General features: G+C 34.8%; 1 protein-coding gene and 1 long non-coding RNA gene across 3 annotated transcripts in view; one reads left to right on the forward strand and one right to left on the reverse strand.

Annotated features, from left to right (window-relative positions):
* LOC128029013 (uncharacterized) overlaps positions 1-17,836 on the reverse strand; it is a 385,593-nt gene that overhangs the window by 268,986 nt on the left and 98,771 nt on the right. For both annotated transcript variants that reach the window (XM_052616458.1, XM_052616457.1), the window contains exons 27-30: positions 14,778-15,188; positions 10,708-11,121; positions 6,754-7,188; positions 3,967-4,407 (exon numbers count right to left, since the gene is read on the reverse strand). In XM_052616458.1, the coding sequence (XP_052472418.1) occupies positions 3,967-4,407; positions 6,754-7,188; positions 10,708-11,121; positions 14,778-15,188 (1,701 nt within the window). The remainder of the gene's footprint in view (positions 1-3,966; positions 4,408-6,753; positions 7,189-10,707; positions 11,122-14,777; positions 15,189-17,836) is intronic.
* LOC128029019 (uncharacterized) lies at positions 1,558-4,233 on the forward strand. Its single transcript, XR_008187290.1, has 2 exons — positions 1,558-1,694; positions 4,110-4,233. It is a non-coding gene; the product is annotated as an uncharacterized LOC128029019 (long non-coding RNA).

Genomic DNA, 17,836 nt, shown 5'->3' on the forward strand with positions numbered 1-17,836 from the left:
GGAAAAATACAAGGACTCGCTCATAATTATGGCAGTGATTGAGCACATGATGAGAGCAATTTATACTTTCAGATGCCATTGGAACTTCAGTTAAAAAAAAAAATTATTTTTTTTTTTTGCTCCTTGTATTAATTATTCTGGACTTTGTTTTAATGGTTAAATTAAGTTGTAAAAATCTTAAAGCATGTCTAATTAATTGAAATCATAACAACAACAACTTTATTATTATTAGTTTTTTTTTTTTTTTTACAATAATAGGGCCCCGTGGAACTCTGTATATATGCATGTATGCATTTTTAGAAATTCTGTGTTGTCGGTTTTAAAAAAAAATTCTGGATTATTTAATACAGATGTTTTATCAAAAATGGTGGTAATCACATGAAGGCGTGAAACATTAACTTTTAAAATTTACTCAAATGAAAATGTAACAGATTTACTATTAAAATTAAAACATGGAAGAGAAATTGTGTGATTATTCCTTTAAAAAGTTATGATTTAATAAATGAATGATTATTAATTCGTACTCTGACAAGAATGTACAGTAATATATTTCTGTCAAAATGTCTTCAACTTAAAGGTGCAGCAAATGATTTCTGAGAAAAGCTGTCGATATTTGAAATGACCAAAACAAACACAATCATACCCAAAAGATCACACCACTATCTTGAAACTCCGCCCCCAAATTCACAAACACACTCTGCAGCAGGCCCCTCCCCCATCATGAGTGGACACGCCCCTTACTGGTGACAGACTAGAAGTGTGTTTTGGAGCTCGGTGTGATCCACTTTCAGCAGTGTTTCTCAGAGATCACTTACTGCATCTTTAAACTGGTCTTTTATTTTGACAGTTTCTTTTGAAGACCTTTGAGTGTCTGTGTATATAATATGATGAAAGTTTTCTCAAGTGAAATGCTGAAATGCTTGTGAAGTGATGCTCAGAGCAGCTCTAAAGATGAAGTTCACGTGTTCATGTCATAGTGAGACGACAGATGCTGAAAACACCACCAGCACTTGCTTCAGTGTGTGTGTAGCAGAAGGAACCACAACATTCATTCACTCAGAGACGAGCAGAACATACAAACTTTATATTTAAAATAGAAGTCTTTTGTGCTTTTATATCCACAGACACTAGTCAATATTGTGGTTTCATTAAGTGTAGAGTGCTGCTTTTGATTTATTCATCCAAGATTCACTCAAGGTGACATTCCACGTTACACAGTAAATTCCTTTTTTTTTTTAGGTTTTTGTTTTTTAAAAAATCAACTGAAACTTAAAATGTGAAAGAAAATTAACAAATAATCTAAATCATTTATTTGAGACATTCTTTCAAACTGATTTAAGGCACTGAATTAATTAATATGAAGTTAATTAAGTTAATATTAACAGTCAAACAGAGTTTCTACAGTGTGTTTGTGTTCTGACTATCATGACAGTAGATCTGTTGTGTCCTGTGTGTTACATCACATCAGTGTGTGCTGAAAACAGATGAACACAATCACACTGTTCACAGAACAAACAAGAAGCACAGAGAAACAAACACAGAAAGTCTCACCTCAGCTGTGAGATGTGGGGCAGACACTGCAGGAATCCCTTCACTTCACTCTCTTCATCTGTCCAGTCTCTCAGCTCTACTGGTTTCTTCTCTGTTTGGAGTTTCAGCACTTCTAGGAGGATGGAGCTCTTTCTCTCCGAGAGGTTTATTCTCCAGACTGCAGGAGCTGACTGATAAATTGGCTGTAATGCTGGAAGGACACTCCTGCCTGTTTGAGTCTCATAGTCCTTCACATGTGAACACAGATCCAGCAGGAAATCACACTGATCAGGTTGACGGTGAGTATAGTTTTCACTGAAGGGGAAAGATGTGTAGCTGCACACAGATGTGAACAGCTCTGTGTAATTTTCACCAGTCGTTTTATCAAACTCTGACGCTGAAATAATCAGATTCACCAGAAACTGGACAGATGTTTTCTCATAGAAATCAAATCTGTGGAGACACAAATGTAAACACACTTCAATGTCTAGTGCTGGATAATATGAAATATGAGAGCAGATTGATAATTACAGCATTCATCTTTACAATAATAATAAAAATACAATTAGGTTTATGGCACTGATCTGTATAAAGACTCGTGGTGAAGCCACTGTTTGAGCGTCATCTTACTATTCTCTAGCAGCAGAGAGAATCACTGACTGACAGACAAAACACTGACCTAAAATCACCAGACCTGAAGCAGAACAGTCTCACAGAATGTGTATGTAAATTAATTGTTATTTCAGATGTTATGTTTATGGTGTCTTGGGGCAGGTTAAGAGATATATTGAAATAGTAAAGGTGTGTGTGTGTGTCTGCTGCTCACTGATGACAGAAGTAACTGATACAACACAAAATATTTTCTTTAAGTACATAATTAAGCAGGAAATATTAAACATGAACATATTTCTGGTATTAGAATCAGAAATTAATTTGATGTATATTAATAAAAAATATTATGATACAAGCATTTGTTACTATATTGTACTACTGTATTGTATTGAAATGTAAAGTTTATCATGCATCATCTTGGAAATAAAGTTTTATGTCTGTACCGCATGTAGTCAGCATTATTTCTCTAAATAAGTTATGATGCATGTATTTTATGTCCTGATTGAGCAACATCTATTTAATACTCTTCAAGATCACACAATTTCTATGCCATTTTACTAGCGTTACAGTTTCCATCGGAGTAAAATGTTATGTTGAATAATAATTAAACCAAAATTTAAATCATTAACTGCCTCAAAATCCATGCTGTTAACAAAATTATAGTTGAAAAATTTGCAGTTAGCCAACCTTATGAATAAAAACGATATAACAACACAACATAATAATTATATAAACCGTGAACAGCCTGTACAAGCTGAATGAAGGTAAATAAACATCTGTTACGAAGCATAAATCTTTCTTCAGATTTCAGAACGAGCACTTTGTCATGTCAGACATATGTTGAGGATCTCATCTGTCTGATGTTCATCACGTTCATCTAATGTTTGTTACTGTAATGAATATGAAGGTAACTTTTTAATAAGCAGGAGAATTTCCTGACTTTAAACAAATAACTATTTACGTGTTTAGGACATTTGTGTTGTAATAATCAGGGTTCTTACACCTTTTCCAAAGTCAAATTCAAGACTTTCCAGCACTTTATAACTGTGGTAAGTTACATGTTTACACACATATATGAGTTCTTTACTTTAAATCAGAAGTTACTGAGCTATTAAAAACCACTTGTCTGTATTGCATTTAACATTGCATAATGTAAATAGCCAACATACAGTATATAAATTATACAATTAACCAAAAAAGAAATATATTGTTTTTTACAGGGTATCTGCAGGGTTTTTAAAATAAAATGTATGGCTTATTAAGCATGCACACATTAGATAAATACTGTATAAGCGGGGAAGGGCAATGTCTATGGTAACATATTAAACCATAAAATGACTGCAAAAAAAAAAAAAAACATGATTTGCAGTTCAGATAGAGGTCTTCACAAATAGCTACAAAAGAGTTTTAAAAAGTGACAAACCTCACATCTTTAAAGGCACATAATCTTTTTGTCTATTCACATTTATAACTCTGTTTACGCAGCGTAAAAACATCAGTCAGTTTTCGCATTACTCTGAACAATTCATTCTCTGTCAGCAGGCGGCACTTTTGGAGCGTCAGAAATAGATCGGTTTCCCTGGTAACTGCAGCACTGCTCACAAACACTACTTTATCAGACACTGAGATGAGGGACAACATTTTAATTTACTCATAGCTCTTCTAACTGCACTATTTGGATCATCATCAGTTCAGTCAGTCAGTCAGTTTCTGAGATGGTGTGAAATGTAGTTCTACTCACAATTTCTTTTTTGCCAATAATCCTAACTGAGAGCAGAAAATATGAAATCAAGATGAGCAATGATTTCCCAATGAGACTCTCACCTCAGCTGTGAGATGTAGGGCAGACACTGCAGCAATCCCTTCACTTCACTCTCTTCATCTGTCCAGTCTCTCAGCTCTACTGGTTTCTTCTCTGTTTGGAGTTTCAGCACTTCTAGGAGGATGGAGCTCTTTCTCTCTGAGAGCTTTATTCTCCAGACTGCAGGAGCTGACTGATAAATTGGCTGTAATGCTGGAAGGACACTCCTGCCTGTTTGAGTCTCATAGTCCTTCACATGTGAACACAGATCCAGCAGGAAATCAGATTGATGAGTCTGAAAATCTAAATCATCTGTATAATCCTCATTAAAAGGGAAAGATGTGTAGCTGCACACAGATGTTAATAGTTCAGTGTAAGTTTCTCCTTGATTTGCATCAATCTCTGATGCTGAAACAATCAGTTTCAGTAGAAACTTTATAGTAGGTTCACTCATCAAGTCAAAACTGTGGAGACACAAATAATAATCACTTCAATGTTCAATGTCCAGTATCAACAGAAATACTGCAGCTGATGAATTAAATAATTTCAATATAAAATATATATGAGAGCTGATGGAATGATTTGAAAAGATTCGATTGCACTTTGTATTTTAGTTCTAGTTGCCGACTGTGTAGAGTGCTGTGTTTTAAATAGAATCCTAAAGTGAATAAATAGTAAAGTGTGCAATCTAAACTTATTAAAGTGTAATTTTAAAAATTTCCTTAAAATTCTAATTTAAAATACATGTAACTGGCACATATTGAGTTGATATGAAGGTGAATCTGGGTCAGACAGTTTCTGTTCTGTTCAGACATTGTGTTTGTGTGCTGACTATCATGACAGTGAACACTTAATATACAGCTCGATTAAAGTCAAGTATTGTGTCTTGTGTTACATTCACGTGCACTTTACATGTGTGATGTTAGTCAGACTAAACAGACTAAAACAATTATTCACTTTTTAATTTGTCACATAAATGACATAGTTACTTTTTTCTGAAGTTCAACTAATCAAACTAGATGAACGTGATTGCAGTTTTTCTTTATCTGATATGTATTTATGTTAATCATTTAACAGTCGGCCTCATCATTGTGCACATGCTCTGAAAGACAGAGGTAATGTGCGATGTACTTTTAATAATATTCGATTATGTATTGTGTGATGTTTACATGAACAGAGAGATGAAGATTGTAGCTTGACTTTGCAAAAACTCACTGAACTGTAACTCGATTATAACTGCACGTGTTAACACCGCTACAATAGAAATATATGAACACAATCATGAATTCTGTGGAGATGTGTAATGTGCAGAGCATAATATGACATATACTGTATGTGTTTGTTAGGGTCTGAATGAAGAATGTTTATCTTTCTTTTAAATATAAACATAAGATAAATAAGTCTTTCACTGAGGTTATTTTCCTTATGTCTTGTTAAAATTAGTCTGATGTTGAGTGCATAAGACCTCGTTTCTCGTGGAGTTGTGCACAGCATTTTTTGTAACTTTGTTTGTGGCTCTGTTTCTGAAGAAACACGACCAGCACTCAGTCTGAGCTTGACCAAATTGCTTACATTTAATAAATGAGCCTACAATAGCAGAAATAATCATTTTTAATTACAGCTAAAGTCAATATTTAATGAAAATGATAATTCATAATAATGATATGAAAATGGTTAATGAAATCAGAATAAAGTTTTAAGGGACTGTTGTTTAATTTATTTATATATATATGCTCATATCTAATGTTTTTTGTTCTAATGTCACAAGTAATAATCTCAAGGTTTACTGGGTTTCACCTGGTTCTTTTGTTGTGTGTGTTTGGTGAAGTGCACTAAAAATATCAGATTGTTACGTGTGTCCTCCAAACTGACCCTCATCTTAATCAGTAAAGAAAAGTTAGCTTTCGGGACAGGGATCAACTACGGTGCCCCTAAGGAGACATGGTCAGTTCACTTAGTTTTGTTTGTGGCCATGATATAATAACTTGTGGGAACATGATATTATGTCGTGGCCTCGAGATGTTATGTGTAAACAAACCTGCGTGACCATAGCAACCCAGGATTATCAGAGATGGATTCATTAATGTTTTATTTTGAATTAGTAAATTATTATATTATTTATGATAGAAATTATTACATTAATAAATTATTATATTTACCACAGGCCTTGGCTTCTGGGCTGTATTACATGCGATCGTCAGCGTTCAAATAATGTTCATCATGAATAAATGTTACCTCAAGTGCATAATATAAAATATAAAAACATTTGTATCCATCCTACAGTCTTGTAAGACCATTAACTGATTGCCCTTTTCTCTTAATATTTGTATATTAGACTATTATTGTTATTATTATTATTATTATTATATATAATTATTTTATTATTATTATCAGTTTTATTATCCTATTATTATTGGTAATATTTTATATTATTGGTTATATTTTTATATTCATATTCATTCAAATTCTGTGACATTGCACGTTATAAAGTCATTTTTTTCGTTTTTGTTTTCTAAAAAATCAATTTAAACTTAAAATGTGAAATAAAATGAACAAATAATCTAAATTTATTTGAGACATTCTTTCAAAATGATTTAAGCCACTGAATTAGTTAATATTAAGTTAATTAAGTTAATATTAACTGTCAAACACAGTTTCTACAGTGTGTTTGTGTTCTGACTATCATGACAGTAGATCTGTTGTGTCCTGTGTGTTACATCACATCAGTGTGTGCTGAAAACAGATGAACACAATCACACTGTTCACAGAACAAACAAGAAGCACAGAGAAACAAACACAGAAAGTCTCACCTCAGCTGTGAGATGTAGGGCAGACACTGCAGGAATCCCTTCACTTCACTCTCTTCATCTGTGCAGTCTCTCAGCTCTACTGGTTTCTTCTCTGTTTGGAGTTTCAGCACTTCTAGGAGGATGGAGCTCTTTCTCTCTGAGAGATCTATGCTCCAGACTGCAGGAGCTGACTGATAAATTGGCTGTAATGCTGGAAGGACACTCCTGCCTGTTTGAGTCTCATAGTCCTTCACATGTGAACACAGATCCAGCAGGAAATCAGATTGAATATTATATAAATAATTTCCATTAAAAGGGAAAGATGTGTAGCTGCACACAGATGTTAATAGTTCAGTGTAAGTTTCTCCTTGATTTTCATCAATCTCTGATGCTGAAACAATCAGTTTCAGTAGAAACTTTACAGCAGGTTCACTCTTCCAGTTAAAAATGTCAAACCTGTGGAGACAAAAATAATTATCACTTCAATGTTCAATGTACAGTATGAACAAAAATACTGACAGCTGATGGAATGATTTGAAAAGATTCAATTGCACTTTGTATTTTAGTTCTAGTTGCCGACTGTGTAGAATGCTGTGTTGTAAATATAATCCTAAAGTGAATAAATAGTAAAGTGTAAAGTGTGAAATCTAAACTTATTAAAGTGAGAGTAATTTAAATAATTTCCTTAAAATTCTAATTTAAAATACATGTAACTGGCACATATTGAGTTGATATGAAGGTGAATCTGGGTCAGACAGTTTCTGTTCTGTTCAGACATTGTGTTTGTGTGCTGACTATCATGACAGTGAACACTTAATATACAGCTCCATTAAAGTCAAGTATTGTGTCCTGTGTCACATTCACGTGCACTTTACATGTGTGATGTTAGTCAGACTAAACAGACTAAAACAATTATTCACTTTTTAATTTGTCACATAAATGACATAGTTACTTTTTTCTGAAGTTCAACTAATCAAACTAGATGAACGTGATTGCAGTTTTTCTTTATCTGATATGTATTCATGTTAATCATTTAACAGTCGTCCTCATCATTGTGCACATGCTCTGAAAGACAGAGGTAATGTGCGATGTACTTTTAATAATATTCGATTATGTATTGTGTGATGTTTACATGAACAGAGAGATGAAGATTGTAGCTTGACTTTGCAAAAACCCACTGAACTGTAACTCTATTATAACTGCACGTGTTAACACCGCTACAATAGAAATATATGAACACAATCATGAATTCTGTGGAGATGTGCAATGTGCAGAGCATAATATGACATATACTGTATGTGTTTGTTAGGGTCTGAATGAAGAATGTATATCTTTCTATTAAATATAAACAGAAGATAAATAAGTCTTTCATTGAGGTAATTTTCCTTATGTCTTGTTAAAATTAGTCTGATGTTGAGTCCGCAAGACCCCATTTCTCATGGAGTTGAGCACAGCATTTTTTGTAACTTTGTTTGTGGCTCTGTTTCTGAAGAAACACGACCAGGGGTGTGTTTCTCAAAACCATAGTTGCTAACCTGTTAGCAACTTAGTTGGTTGGCAATGGGAAATTGCATTGCAACCAACAAAGTTACTAACTTAGTTAGTGTAGCTGGTTCAAATATGAATATTGTTATGAACTTCATCAAAACTTATGTTTTTGTGCTTCATATTTTTATTTGGAGTTATTATGGGGCATAATGTACATAATTAATTATAGTAGGAACCGTTCATGCAGAATACTGTCTTGTATGGGGCACATATTGGTGACGCACATGATACCTCGTGCGATTGGCCTACAGCGCCATCTTTAGAAGCACATATGCTGCTGACGAGGTCGGTTGTGCTGTCTCTCGCTCTTCAAATGAGAGCGCTGGTAAGGACATTCCTCCAAGTGTAAATGATGTCATCGATTAATTTCATGAAATAAATAATGTTTAAGTGTAATGTAAGACTGTGATGTCATCAAATTTAATGCAATGAATTGCATTTTGAACATTTTACCGAGATTGGTTTTGCTTACTAGCTTCCTCCATGCTGTACGGGCAGACTGAAGGGGAGAGAAGGTGTATCCCAAAAAAAGTTTAATTGTGCTCTGTGTGTTTCTGCAGGTATGTTCGTTGTTTATTGTGTTCATACATTGAGAAATGTTTGAAATGTTTATGAAGTTTGATAAATCCAAAAAAGAGTGAGGTCTGTATTCAAACGTGATGTTGTCAAAATTTATATATATTTTTTTGTGTGTAAAATGTCATTTTTGACATTTTTTTTCTCCATTTAATTTATTCACTGTTATGAATAAGTGGTGAGGAATCTATATTTTAGATTATTTCATATGCCATATAATGATGACATGTTTTTGTGATTTATTTAATTTTATCTTTTTTTGTTGATGTCTTATATTTTGTAACTGTTAATTGAGTAAATTAAGATCTTTAGAAGCAAATATGCTGCTGACGAGGTCGGTTGTGCTGTCTCTCGCTCTTCAAATGAGAGCGCTGCTTCCTCCATGCTGTACGGGCAGACTGAAGGGGAGAGAAGGTGTATCCCAAAAAAAGTTTAATTGTGCTCTGTGTGTTTCTGCAGACCTGCTTTTTGCAGAATAAAACATCCTGAGACCTCCTCCAGCCGCATTGTCTTCATTGAGAACAACAAAACACAACCAGAGTAAACCTGTTACATTAGCAACTATGGTTTTGGGAAACGCACCCCAGCACTCAGTTTGAGCTTGTCCAAATTGCTTCCATTTAATAAATGAGCCTACAATAGCAGAAATAATCATTTTTAATTACAGCTAAAGTCAATATTTAATGAAAATGATCATTCATAATAAAGATATGAAAATGGTTAATGAAATCAGAATAAAGTTTTAAGGGACTGTTGTTGAATTTATTTATATATATATATGCTCATATCTAATGTTTTTTGTTCTAATGTCACAAGTAATAATCTCAAGGTTTACTGGGTTTCACCTGGTTCTTTTGTTGTGTGTGTTTGGTGAAGTGCACTAAAAATATCAGATTGTTACGTGTGTCCTCCAAACTGACCCTCATCTTAATCAGTAAAGAAAGGATAGCGTTCAGGACAGGGATGAACTACGGTGCCCCTAAGGAGACATGGTCGGTTCACTTAGTTTTGTTCTGTCCATGATATAATAACTCGTGGGAATATGATATTATGTCGTGGCCTCGAGATGTTATGTGGCCACGAGTTTAATGTGTAAACAAACCTGTGTGACCATAGCAACCTGGGTTTATCAGACACGGATTCATTGATGTTTTATTTTGAATTAAGAAATTATTATATTATGTATTATAGAAATTATTACATTAATAAATTATTATATTAACCACAGGGCTACCGGGCTGTATTACATGCGATTGTCAGTGTTCAAATAAAGTTTATCATAAATAAATGTTACATCAAGTGCATAATATAAAATATAAAAACATATTTATACATCCAGTCTTGTAAGTCCATTAACTGATCATCCTTTTCTCGTAATATTTGTAAATTAGGCATTTATTATTATTATCAGTTTTATTATCCTATTATTATTGATTATATTTGTATATTATTGGTCATATTTGTATATTCATTTTCAATCAAATATTCATTCAAATTCAGTGACATTCCACATTATACAGTAAAGTCATTTTTTTATGTTTTTGTTTTGTAAAAAATCAACTGAAACTTAAAATGTGAAAGAAAATTAACAAATAATCTAAATCATTTATTTGACACATTCTTTAAAAATGATTTAAGGCACTGAATTAATTAATATGAAGTTAATTAAGTTAATATTAACAGTCAAACAGAGAGTTTCTACAGTGTGTTTGTGTTCTGACTATCATGACAGTAGATCTGTTGTGTCCTGTGTGTTACATCACATCAGTGTGTGCTGAAAACAGATGAACACAATCACACTGTTCACAGAACAAACAAGAAGCACAGAGAAACAAACACAGAAAGTCTCACCTCAGCTGTGAGATGTGGGGCAGACACTGCAGGAATCCCTTCACTTCACTCTCTTCATCTGTGCAGTCTCTCAGCTCTACTGGTTTCTTCTCTGTTTGGAGTTTCAGCACTTCTAGGAGGATGGAGCTCTTTCTCTCTGAGAGCTTTATTCTCCAGACTGCAGGAGCTGACTGATAAATTGGCTGTAATGCTGGAAGGACACTCCTGCCTGTTTGAGTCTCATAGTCCTTCACATGTGAACACAGATCCAGCAGGAAATCACATTTCTCATAATTTACAGAGGATAGCAGTTTCTTCACAGTTTCTTCTATTGTGTCTTTCTGATGGAGCGCAGCTTTCAGACACAAATCCAGTACGAATAATCTTCTTCTTTTATCCCATGATTCAGCTGTTTTATTGTGTGGTACGGCAAATCTAAAGAGTGAACAAGATTCAGTTAGAGAAGTGTTCTTTTAGTAGTTGTGGCCGCCTGTGTAATTGGTGTGTTGTAAATGCAATCCTACAATGAAAATATGATAAAGCAGAGCTGAATTCTAAGGATTTTTTTCTACTGACCCAGTCAGGACAGTAGTTCATATATATTTTACTTGCTCTTCCAAAAATGTTATTGTCACAACAACAACAACAACAACATCAAAACAATAGAAATGGTTGTTGCTCTGGTCATTTTTGACCCAGGTAAACTGCTGCTTCCAAGATGTTAGAAACATCCATTTCCTCTGGCCTCATAATTAGAAGTTGCCATCATGTTTAAAGTTGTGCGTAGTTAAATCTGTATGGTGAAGCTGCACTACCCATAGACAGCGCAGAACGGATGAGAATCACAGATAAAAAATAAAAAAAGGAAATAGGGGGGTCCCCCCGATTTTGGTTTAGTAAAAAATAATTGACAAATCTGATTAAGCTCACACAGTTAGGATATGGTACATTTCGTTAATTAATTATTAAAAGTCATTCATGTGACTGAAGTCTGTATTTATGCTCTCAAAATGTAAATGCCTCTGTCAGCGTCAGTGCCAGAGCCAGAGCCAGGGCCAGGGCCAGGGCCATACCTACCAAATGAGGTCCAGACCACTGTATTTTTCAAATAACAGAGGTTAGAAAACAATTACCTCATATTAATTCTGCTTTGTTGCTACAAGAATAAAAAGCCAAGATAACATATCTTCTCATCTGAGATGCATCAGCGGTAGGGGTGTGAGCACCGGCGGCGCCAGGGGGGGGTCTTGGGGGGTCTCAAGACCCTGCAAAAAAACGCTCTGACCCCCCATCTGACCCCCCTATCCTCTTCCTGATTAAAAAATATATATATCCGGAATAAAGATTTAAAAAAATGTATCTTCAAACTACACAGAACAATAATAAATGATAATTATTTCGGCATTTATTCGTACACTGAACCGAGAACCGTTTCTGTCAGATGCGTTTGATTCGAGAACCGAGGAACTGATGATACTGCGCATGTGTGATTCAGCGTGAAGCAGACCGACACACAGCTCGTCTGAACCGAACTGATTCTTTTGGTGATTGATTCTGAACTGATTCTGTGCTAATGTTATAAGCGCGGGTAAACCGAAGGCTTGAATGAAGGGCAGTCATCGCCAATGACATTACATCGAGCGCAAAAGAACCGGTGAACCGTTTTTTTTTTTCAACTGGTTTATTTGATCGAATTGTCTGAAAGAACCGGTTCACTTGAGCACCTGCTCCTTTCCCCTTTAAGTGCCCTTTTGTCAAAGCAAAATTTCCTCGATTTTATTTTGTAAAACATACCCTTTTATGAATGCCTGCCCACGCCCAATAATAATATTAGTACAATTTATTAATAATAATTTAGCCGTAAATAAAATGACCAACATTTTGTTGTTCACCTGACTGGGACAATTCCTCACGGCGCACGCGCATTTTTTAATTGCTAAAAACACCGTGGCAGCTGGTAAGTGGTGTTTCATTCTCAGCGAAATGATATTGATGTTTATTTACTTATTATTATTTTACAAGAACGATGTGATGTGAGAACATGCAGATATATGTTGCTGTGTGTAGCCTGTAGTGTAGAAGTAACGCTAGCGTGCTGTTTGAAGGAGAAAAGTTTCACAGGCATCGAGGGGTCTGGTCTTTTTATGTTATTTGACTAAACTTTTATTATATTACAGTACTTATTTATTTTTTAACACGTTGAGTGCCTTAAAAATAATTATCACAACACTGGTAAGGCTTATTCAGATTTTCTAATTCTCTGAATTATCATTATAAAAATAAAAACAATTCAGAAATTAATTATATAATTATATTTTAAATGTGACAATTATTTTTTTTCTACAATAGCAACAGTGTTTACTGTAACTGTAACTCGATTATAACTGCACGTGTTAACACTGCTAAAATAGAAATATATGAACACAATCATGAATTCTGTGGCGATGTGCAATGTGCAGAGCATAATATGACATATACTGTATGTGTTTGTTAGGGTCTGAATGAAGAATGTATATCTTTCTATTAAATATAAACAGAACATAAATAGGTCTTTCATTGAGGTTATTTTCCTTATGTCTCGTTAAAATTAGTCTGATGTTGAGTCCGCAAGACCCCATTTCTCGTGGAGTTGAGCACAGCATTTTTTGTAACTTTGTTTGTGGCTCTGTTTCTGAAGAAACACGACCAGGGGTGCGTTTCCCAAAACCATAGTTGCTAACCTGTTAGCAACTTAGTTGGTTGGCAATGGGAAATTGCATTGCAACCAACAAAGTTACTAACTTAGTTAGCAACTATGGTTTTGGGAAACGCACCGCAGCACTCAGTTTGAGCTTGTCCAAATTGCTTACATTTAATAAATGAGCCTACAATAGCAGAAATAATCATTTTTAATTACAGCTAAAGTCAGTATTTAATGAAAATGATAATTCATAATAATGATATGAAGATGGTTAATGAAATCATAATAAAGTTTTAAGGGACTGTTGTTTAATTTATTTATATGCTCATATCTAATGTTTTTTGTTCTAATGTCACAAATAATAATCTCAAGGTTTACTGGGTTTCACCTGATTCTTTGATTCTTTTGTCGTGTGTGTTTGGTGAAGTGCACTAAAAATATCAGATTGTTACGTGTGTCCTCCAAACTGACCCTCATCTTAATCAGTAAAGAAAGGATAGCGTTCAGGACAGGGATGAACTACGGTGCCCCTAAGGAGACATGGTCGGTTCACTTAGTTTTGTTCTGTCCATGATATAATAACTCGTGGGAATATGATATTATTTCGTGGCCTCGAGATGTTATGTGGCCACGAGTTTAATGTGTAAACAAACCTGCGTGACCATAGCAACCTGGGTTTATCAGACACGGATTCATTAATGTTTTATTTTGAATTAAGAAATGATTATATTATTTATTATAGAAATTATTACATTAATAAATTATTATATTAACCACAGGCCTTGGCTTCTGGGCTGTATTACATGCGATCGTCAGCGTTCAAATAATGTTCATCATAAATAAATGTTACATCAAGTGCATAATATAAAATATAAAAACATTTTTATCCATCCTACAGTCTTGTAAGTCCATTAACTGATCATCCTTTTCTTGTAATATTCGTATATTAGGCTATTATTATTATTATTATTATTATTATTATTATTATCAGTTTTATTATCCTATTATTATTGGTCATATTTGTATATTAATTTTCATTCAAATATTCATTCAAATTCTGTGACATTCCACGTTATACAGTAAACATAAGTTTTTATGTTTTTGTTTTCTAAAAAATCAACTGAAAATTAAAATGTGAAAGAAAATTAACAAATAATCTAAATCATTTCTTTGAGACATTCTTTCAAAATGATTTAAGCCACTGAATTAGTTAATATTAGGTTAATTAAGTTAATATTAACTGTCAAACAGAGAGTTTCTACAGTGTGTTTGTGTTCTGACTATCATGACAGTAGATCTGTTGTGTCCTGTGTGTTACATCACATCAGTGTGTGCTGAAAACAGATGAACACAATCACACTGTTCACAGAACAAACAAGAAGCACAGAGAAACAAACACAGAAAGTCTCACCTCAGCTGTGAGATGTAGGGCAGACACTGCAGGAATCCCTTCACTTCACTCTCTTCATCTGTCCAGTCTCTCAGCTCTACTGGTTTCTTCTCTGTTTGGAGTTTCAGCACTTCTAGGAGGATGGAGCTCTTTCTCTCTGAGAGATCTATGCTCCAGACTGCAGGAGCTGACTGATAAATTGGCTGTAATGCTGGAAGGACACTCCTGCCTGTTTGAGTCTCATAGTCCTTCACATGTGAACACAGATCCAGCAGAAAATCAGCTCTCTCATAATTCACAGATGATATCAGTTTCATCACAGTTTCTTCTATTGTCTCTTGTTGGTGAATAGCAGCTTGTAGACACAAATCCAGTATGAATAGTCTCTTTCTTTTTATCCACAGTTCAGAAGATTGATCTGGTGCAATAAATCTAAAAAAAAAGTATGAACAAGATTCTGTTAGATGACAAAGGACAGGAAGTGTTAAAAAAATGATCAAATGATAGTATTTCAAACACAAACTAATAGAAAATCAGATAATGAACAATAGTGTATATATTGGTACCATATCAGTAATCAGCCAATTTGTATTATAATTATTGTAATTTTTTTTTTTTACAATTATCAGTTGCAGGAGCCATTTATGGATTTGAGTATTTTTTTCCATACAAGTATGTGTATTATGTCTAGAAGGCAATACAGAGATTGTGATGCAAAGAAAGACAAACAATAGTTTTGACCATGTACATGATAGTGGAATAAATGTTTCTTTTTTTGTTGTTTGTATTACTTAACTGGAAAAAAAAAGAAACTGACTATAAATTTGGATATATTGGATATATTTCAGCACTGAATATTTAATTGTGCATGCTCAACAGGACAAAATACTATAAACACTACAGTACACATATCAGACACCACAAGCAACCATGGAATCCAAGTCGAATAGTCTGGAGTGAAAATGTACACCTGTCTGACTCAAGCAAGACATTTGAGCTGGGGAAGTTGCTATAATTTGATTGACTAGACACAGACTGACCCCTACTGTTGATTTTATGGAAGCTAAATTACTTAAAAGTATAAATGCTTCTGAGTTCAAATGCAATTTAAAGGGTAAGTTCATCCAAAAATGAAAATTATGTCATTAATAACTCACCATTATGCTGTTCCAAACCCGTAAGACCTCCTTTTATCTTCGGAACACAGTTTAAGATATTTTAGATTTAGTCCGAGAGCTCTCAGTCCCTCCATTGAAACTGTGTGTACGGTATACTGTCCGTGTCCAGAAAGGTAAGAAAAACATCATCAAAGTAGTCCATGTGACATCAGAGGGTCCGTTGGAATTTTTTGAAGCATCGAAAATACATTTTGGTCCAAAAATAGCAAAAACAACGACTTTATTCAGCATTGTCTTCTCTTCCGTGTCTGTTGTGAGAGAGAGTTCCAATCAAAGCAGTCTGGATATCCATTTCGCGAATGAATCATTCATTTCACCAAATCGAACTGAATCGTTTTAAACGATTCGCATCTCTAATACGCATTTATCCACAAATGACTTAAGCTGTTCACTTTTTAATGTGGCTGACACTCCCTCTGAGTTCAAACAAACCAATATCCCGGAGTAATACACTGACTTGTTCACGAGTGAAGAACCGGTTGCATCGGTTTTCGGATCACCAGTAGTTCTTTCGGACAGTTCGATTCAATAAACCGGTTGAAGAAAACGGTTCACCGGTTCTTTTGCGCTCGACGTAATGGCGTCATTTGCGATGATTGCCCTTGATTCAAGCCTTCGGTTTACCCACGCTCATAACACTAGCACAGAATCAGTTCAGAATCAATCACCAAAAGAATCAGTTCAGTTCAGACTCTCTGTGTGTCGGTCTGCTTCACGCTGAATCACACATGCGCAGTATCATCAGCTCCTCAGTTCACGAATCGGATGCGTCTGACAAACGGTTCTTCACTCGTGAACGAGTCAGTCTATTGTTCGTTATCTGGCTCGGCTCTGTGTTCATCTTCACAGCAGTTCAGTCAGTTTACTGTTTGAGTGCATGCATTACTCCGGGATATTGGTTTGTTTGAACTCAGAGGGAGTGTCAGCCACATTAAAAAAGTGAACGCATTTGTGGATAAATGCGTATTAGAGATGCGAATCGTTTAAAAAAATTCAGTTCGATTTGGTGAACTGAATGATTCGTTCGCGAACCGGATATCCAGACTGCTTTGATTTGAACTCTCTCTCACAACAGACACGGAAGAGAAGACAATGCTGAATAAAGTCGTCGTTTAAGTCATTTTTGGACCAAAATGTATTTTCGATGCATCAAAAAAATTCCAACGGACCCTCTGATGTCACATGGACTACTTTGATGATGTTTTTCTTACCTTTCTGGACATGGACAGTATACCGTACACACAGCTTCAATGGAGGGACTGAGAGCTCTCGGACTAAATCTAAAATATCTTAAACTGTGTTCCGAAGATAAAAAGAGGTCTTACATGTTTGGAACAGCATAAGGGTGAGTTATTAATGACATAATTTTCATTTTTGGATGAACTAACCCTTTAAGTGTCAATTTTTCGAAACTGAACGATTTATCATAAAAATGTTTTTAATAAAAAACCTTTCCTTAAATGTATGGTTTGGTAGGATAGGACATTATTTGGCCGAGATAAAACCATTTGAAATTCTGGAATCTGAGGGTGCGAAAAAAATCAAAGTATCGAGACAAATCACCTTTAAAGTTGTCCAAACTAGTCCTCACTGCTATTCTATTTCTGTCATAAGCACTTGTTATGAGGTTTGTACAATGAAGATCCAAATGCCGCTTCATTAAAGGTTAATCCAGAGTAGAATGGCAATGGAGTAGAGAGGAGAGTCCTCTGGTGGATGTCCAGGACACTCCAGCTGGTGATCCTGACAGAAGGGCACTTGAAAGTTGTCCAAACTAGTGATGCATGGGTCGTCTCATAACCCGCGGGTAATCCACGGGTCGGATTGGGGTGGGTAAAGAAATTGTCACTTTATTTGCGGGGCGGGTCATTAAAAACAAAAAATAAATAAAAAAACTTGTAT

The sequence above is a fragment of the Carassius gibelio genome, chromosome A15 (genome assembly GCF_023724105.1).
Source record: "Carassius gibelio isolate Cgi1373 ecotype wild population from Czech Republic chromosome A15, carGib1.2-hapl.c, whole genome shotgun sequence".
NCBI classification, from domain to species: domain Eukaryota; kingdom Metazoa; phylum Chordata; class Actinopteri; order Cypriniformes; family Cyprinidae; genus Carassius; species Carassius gibelio.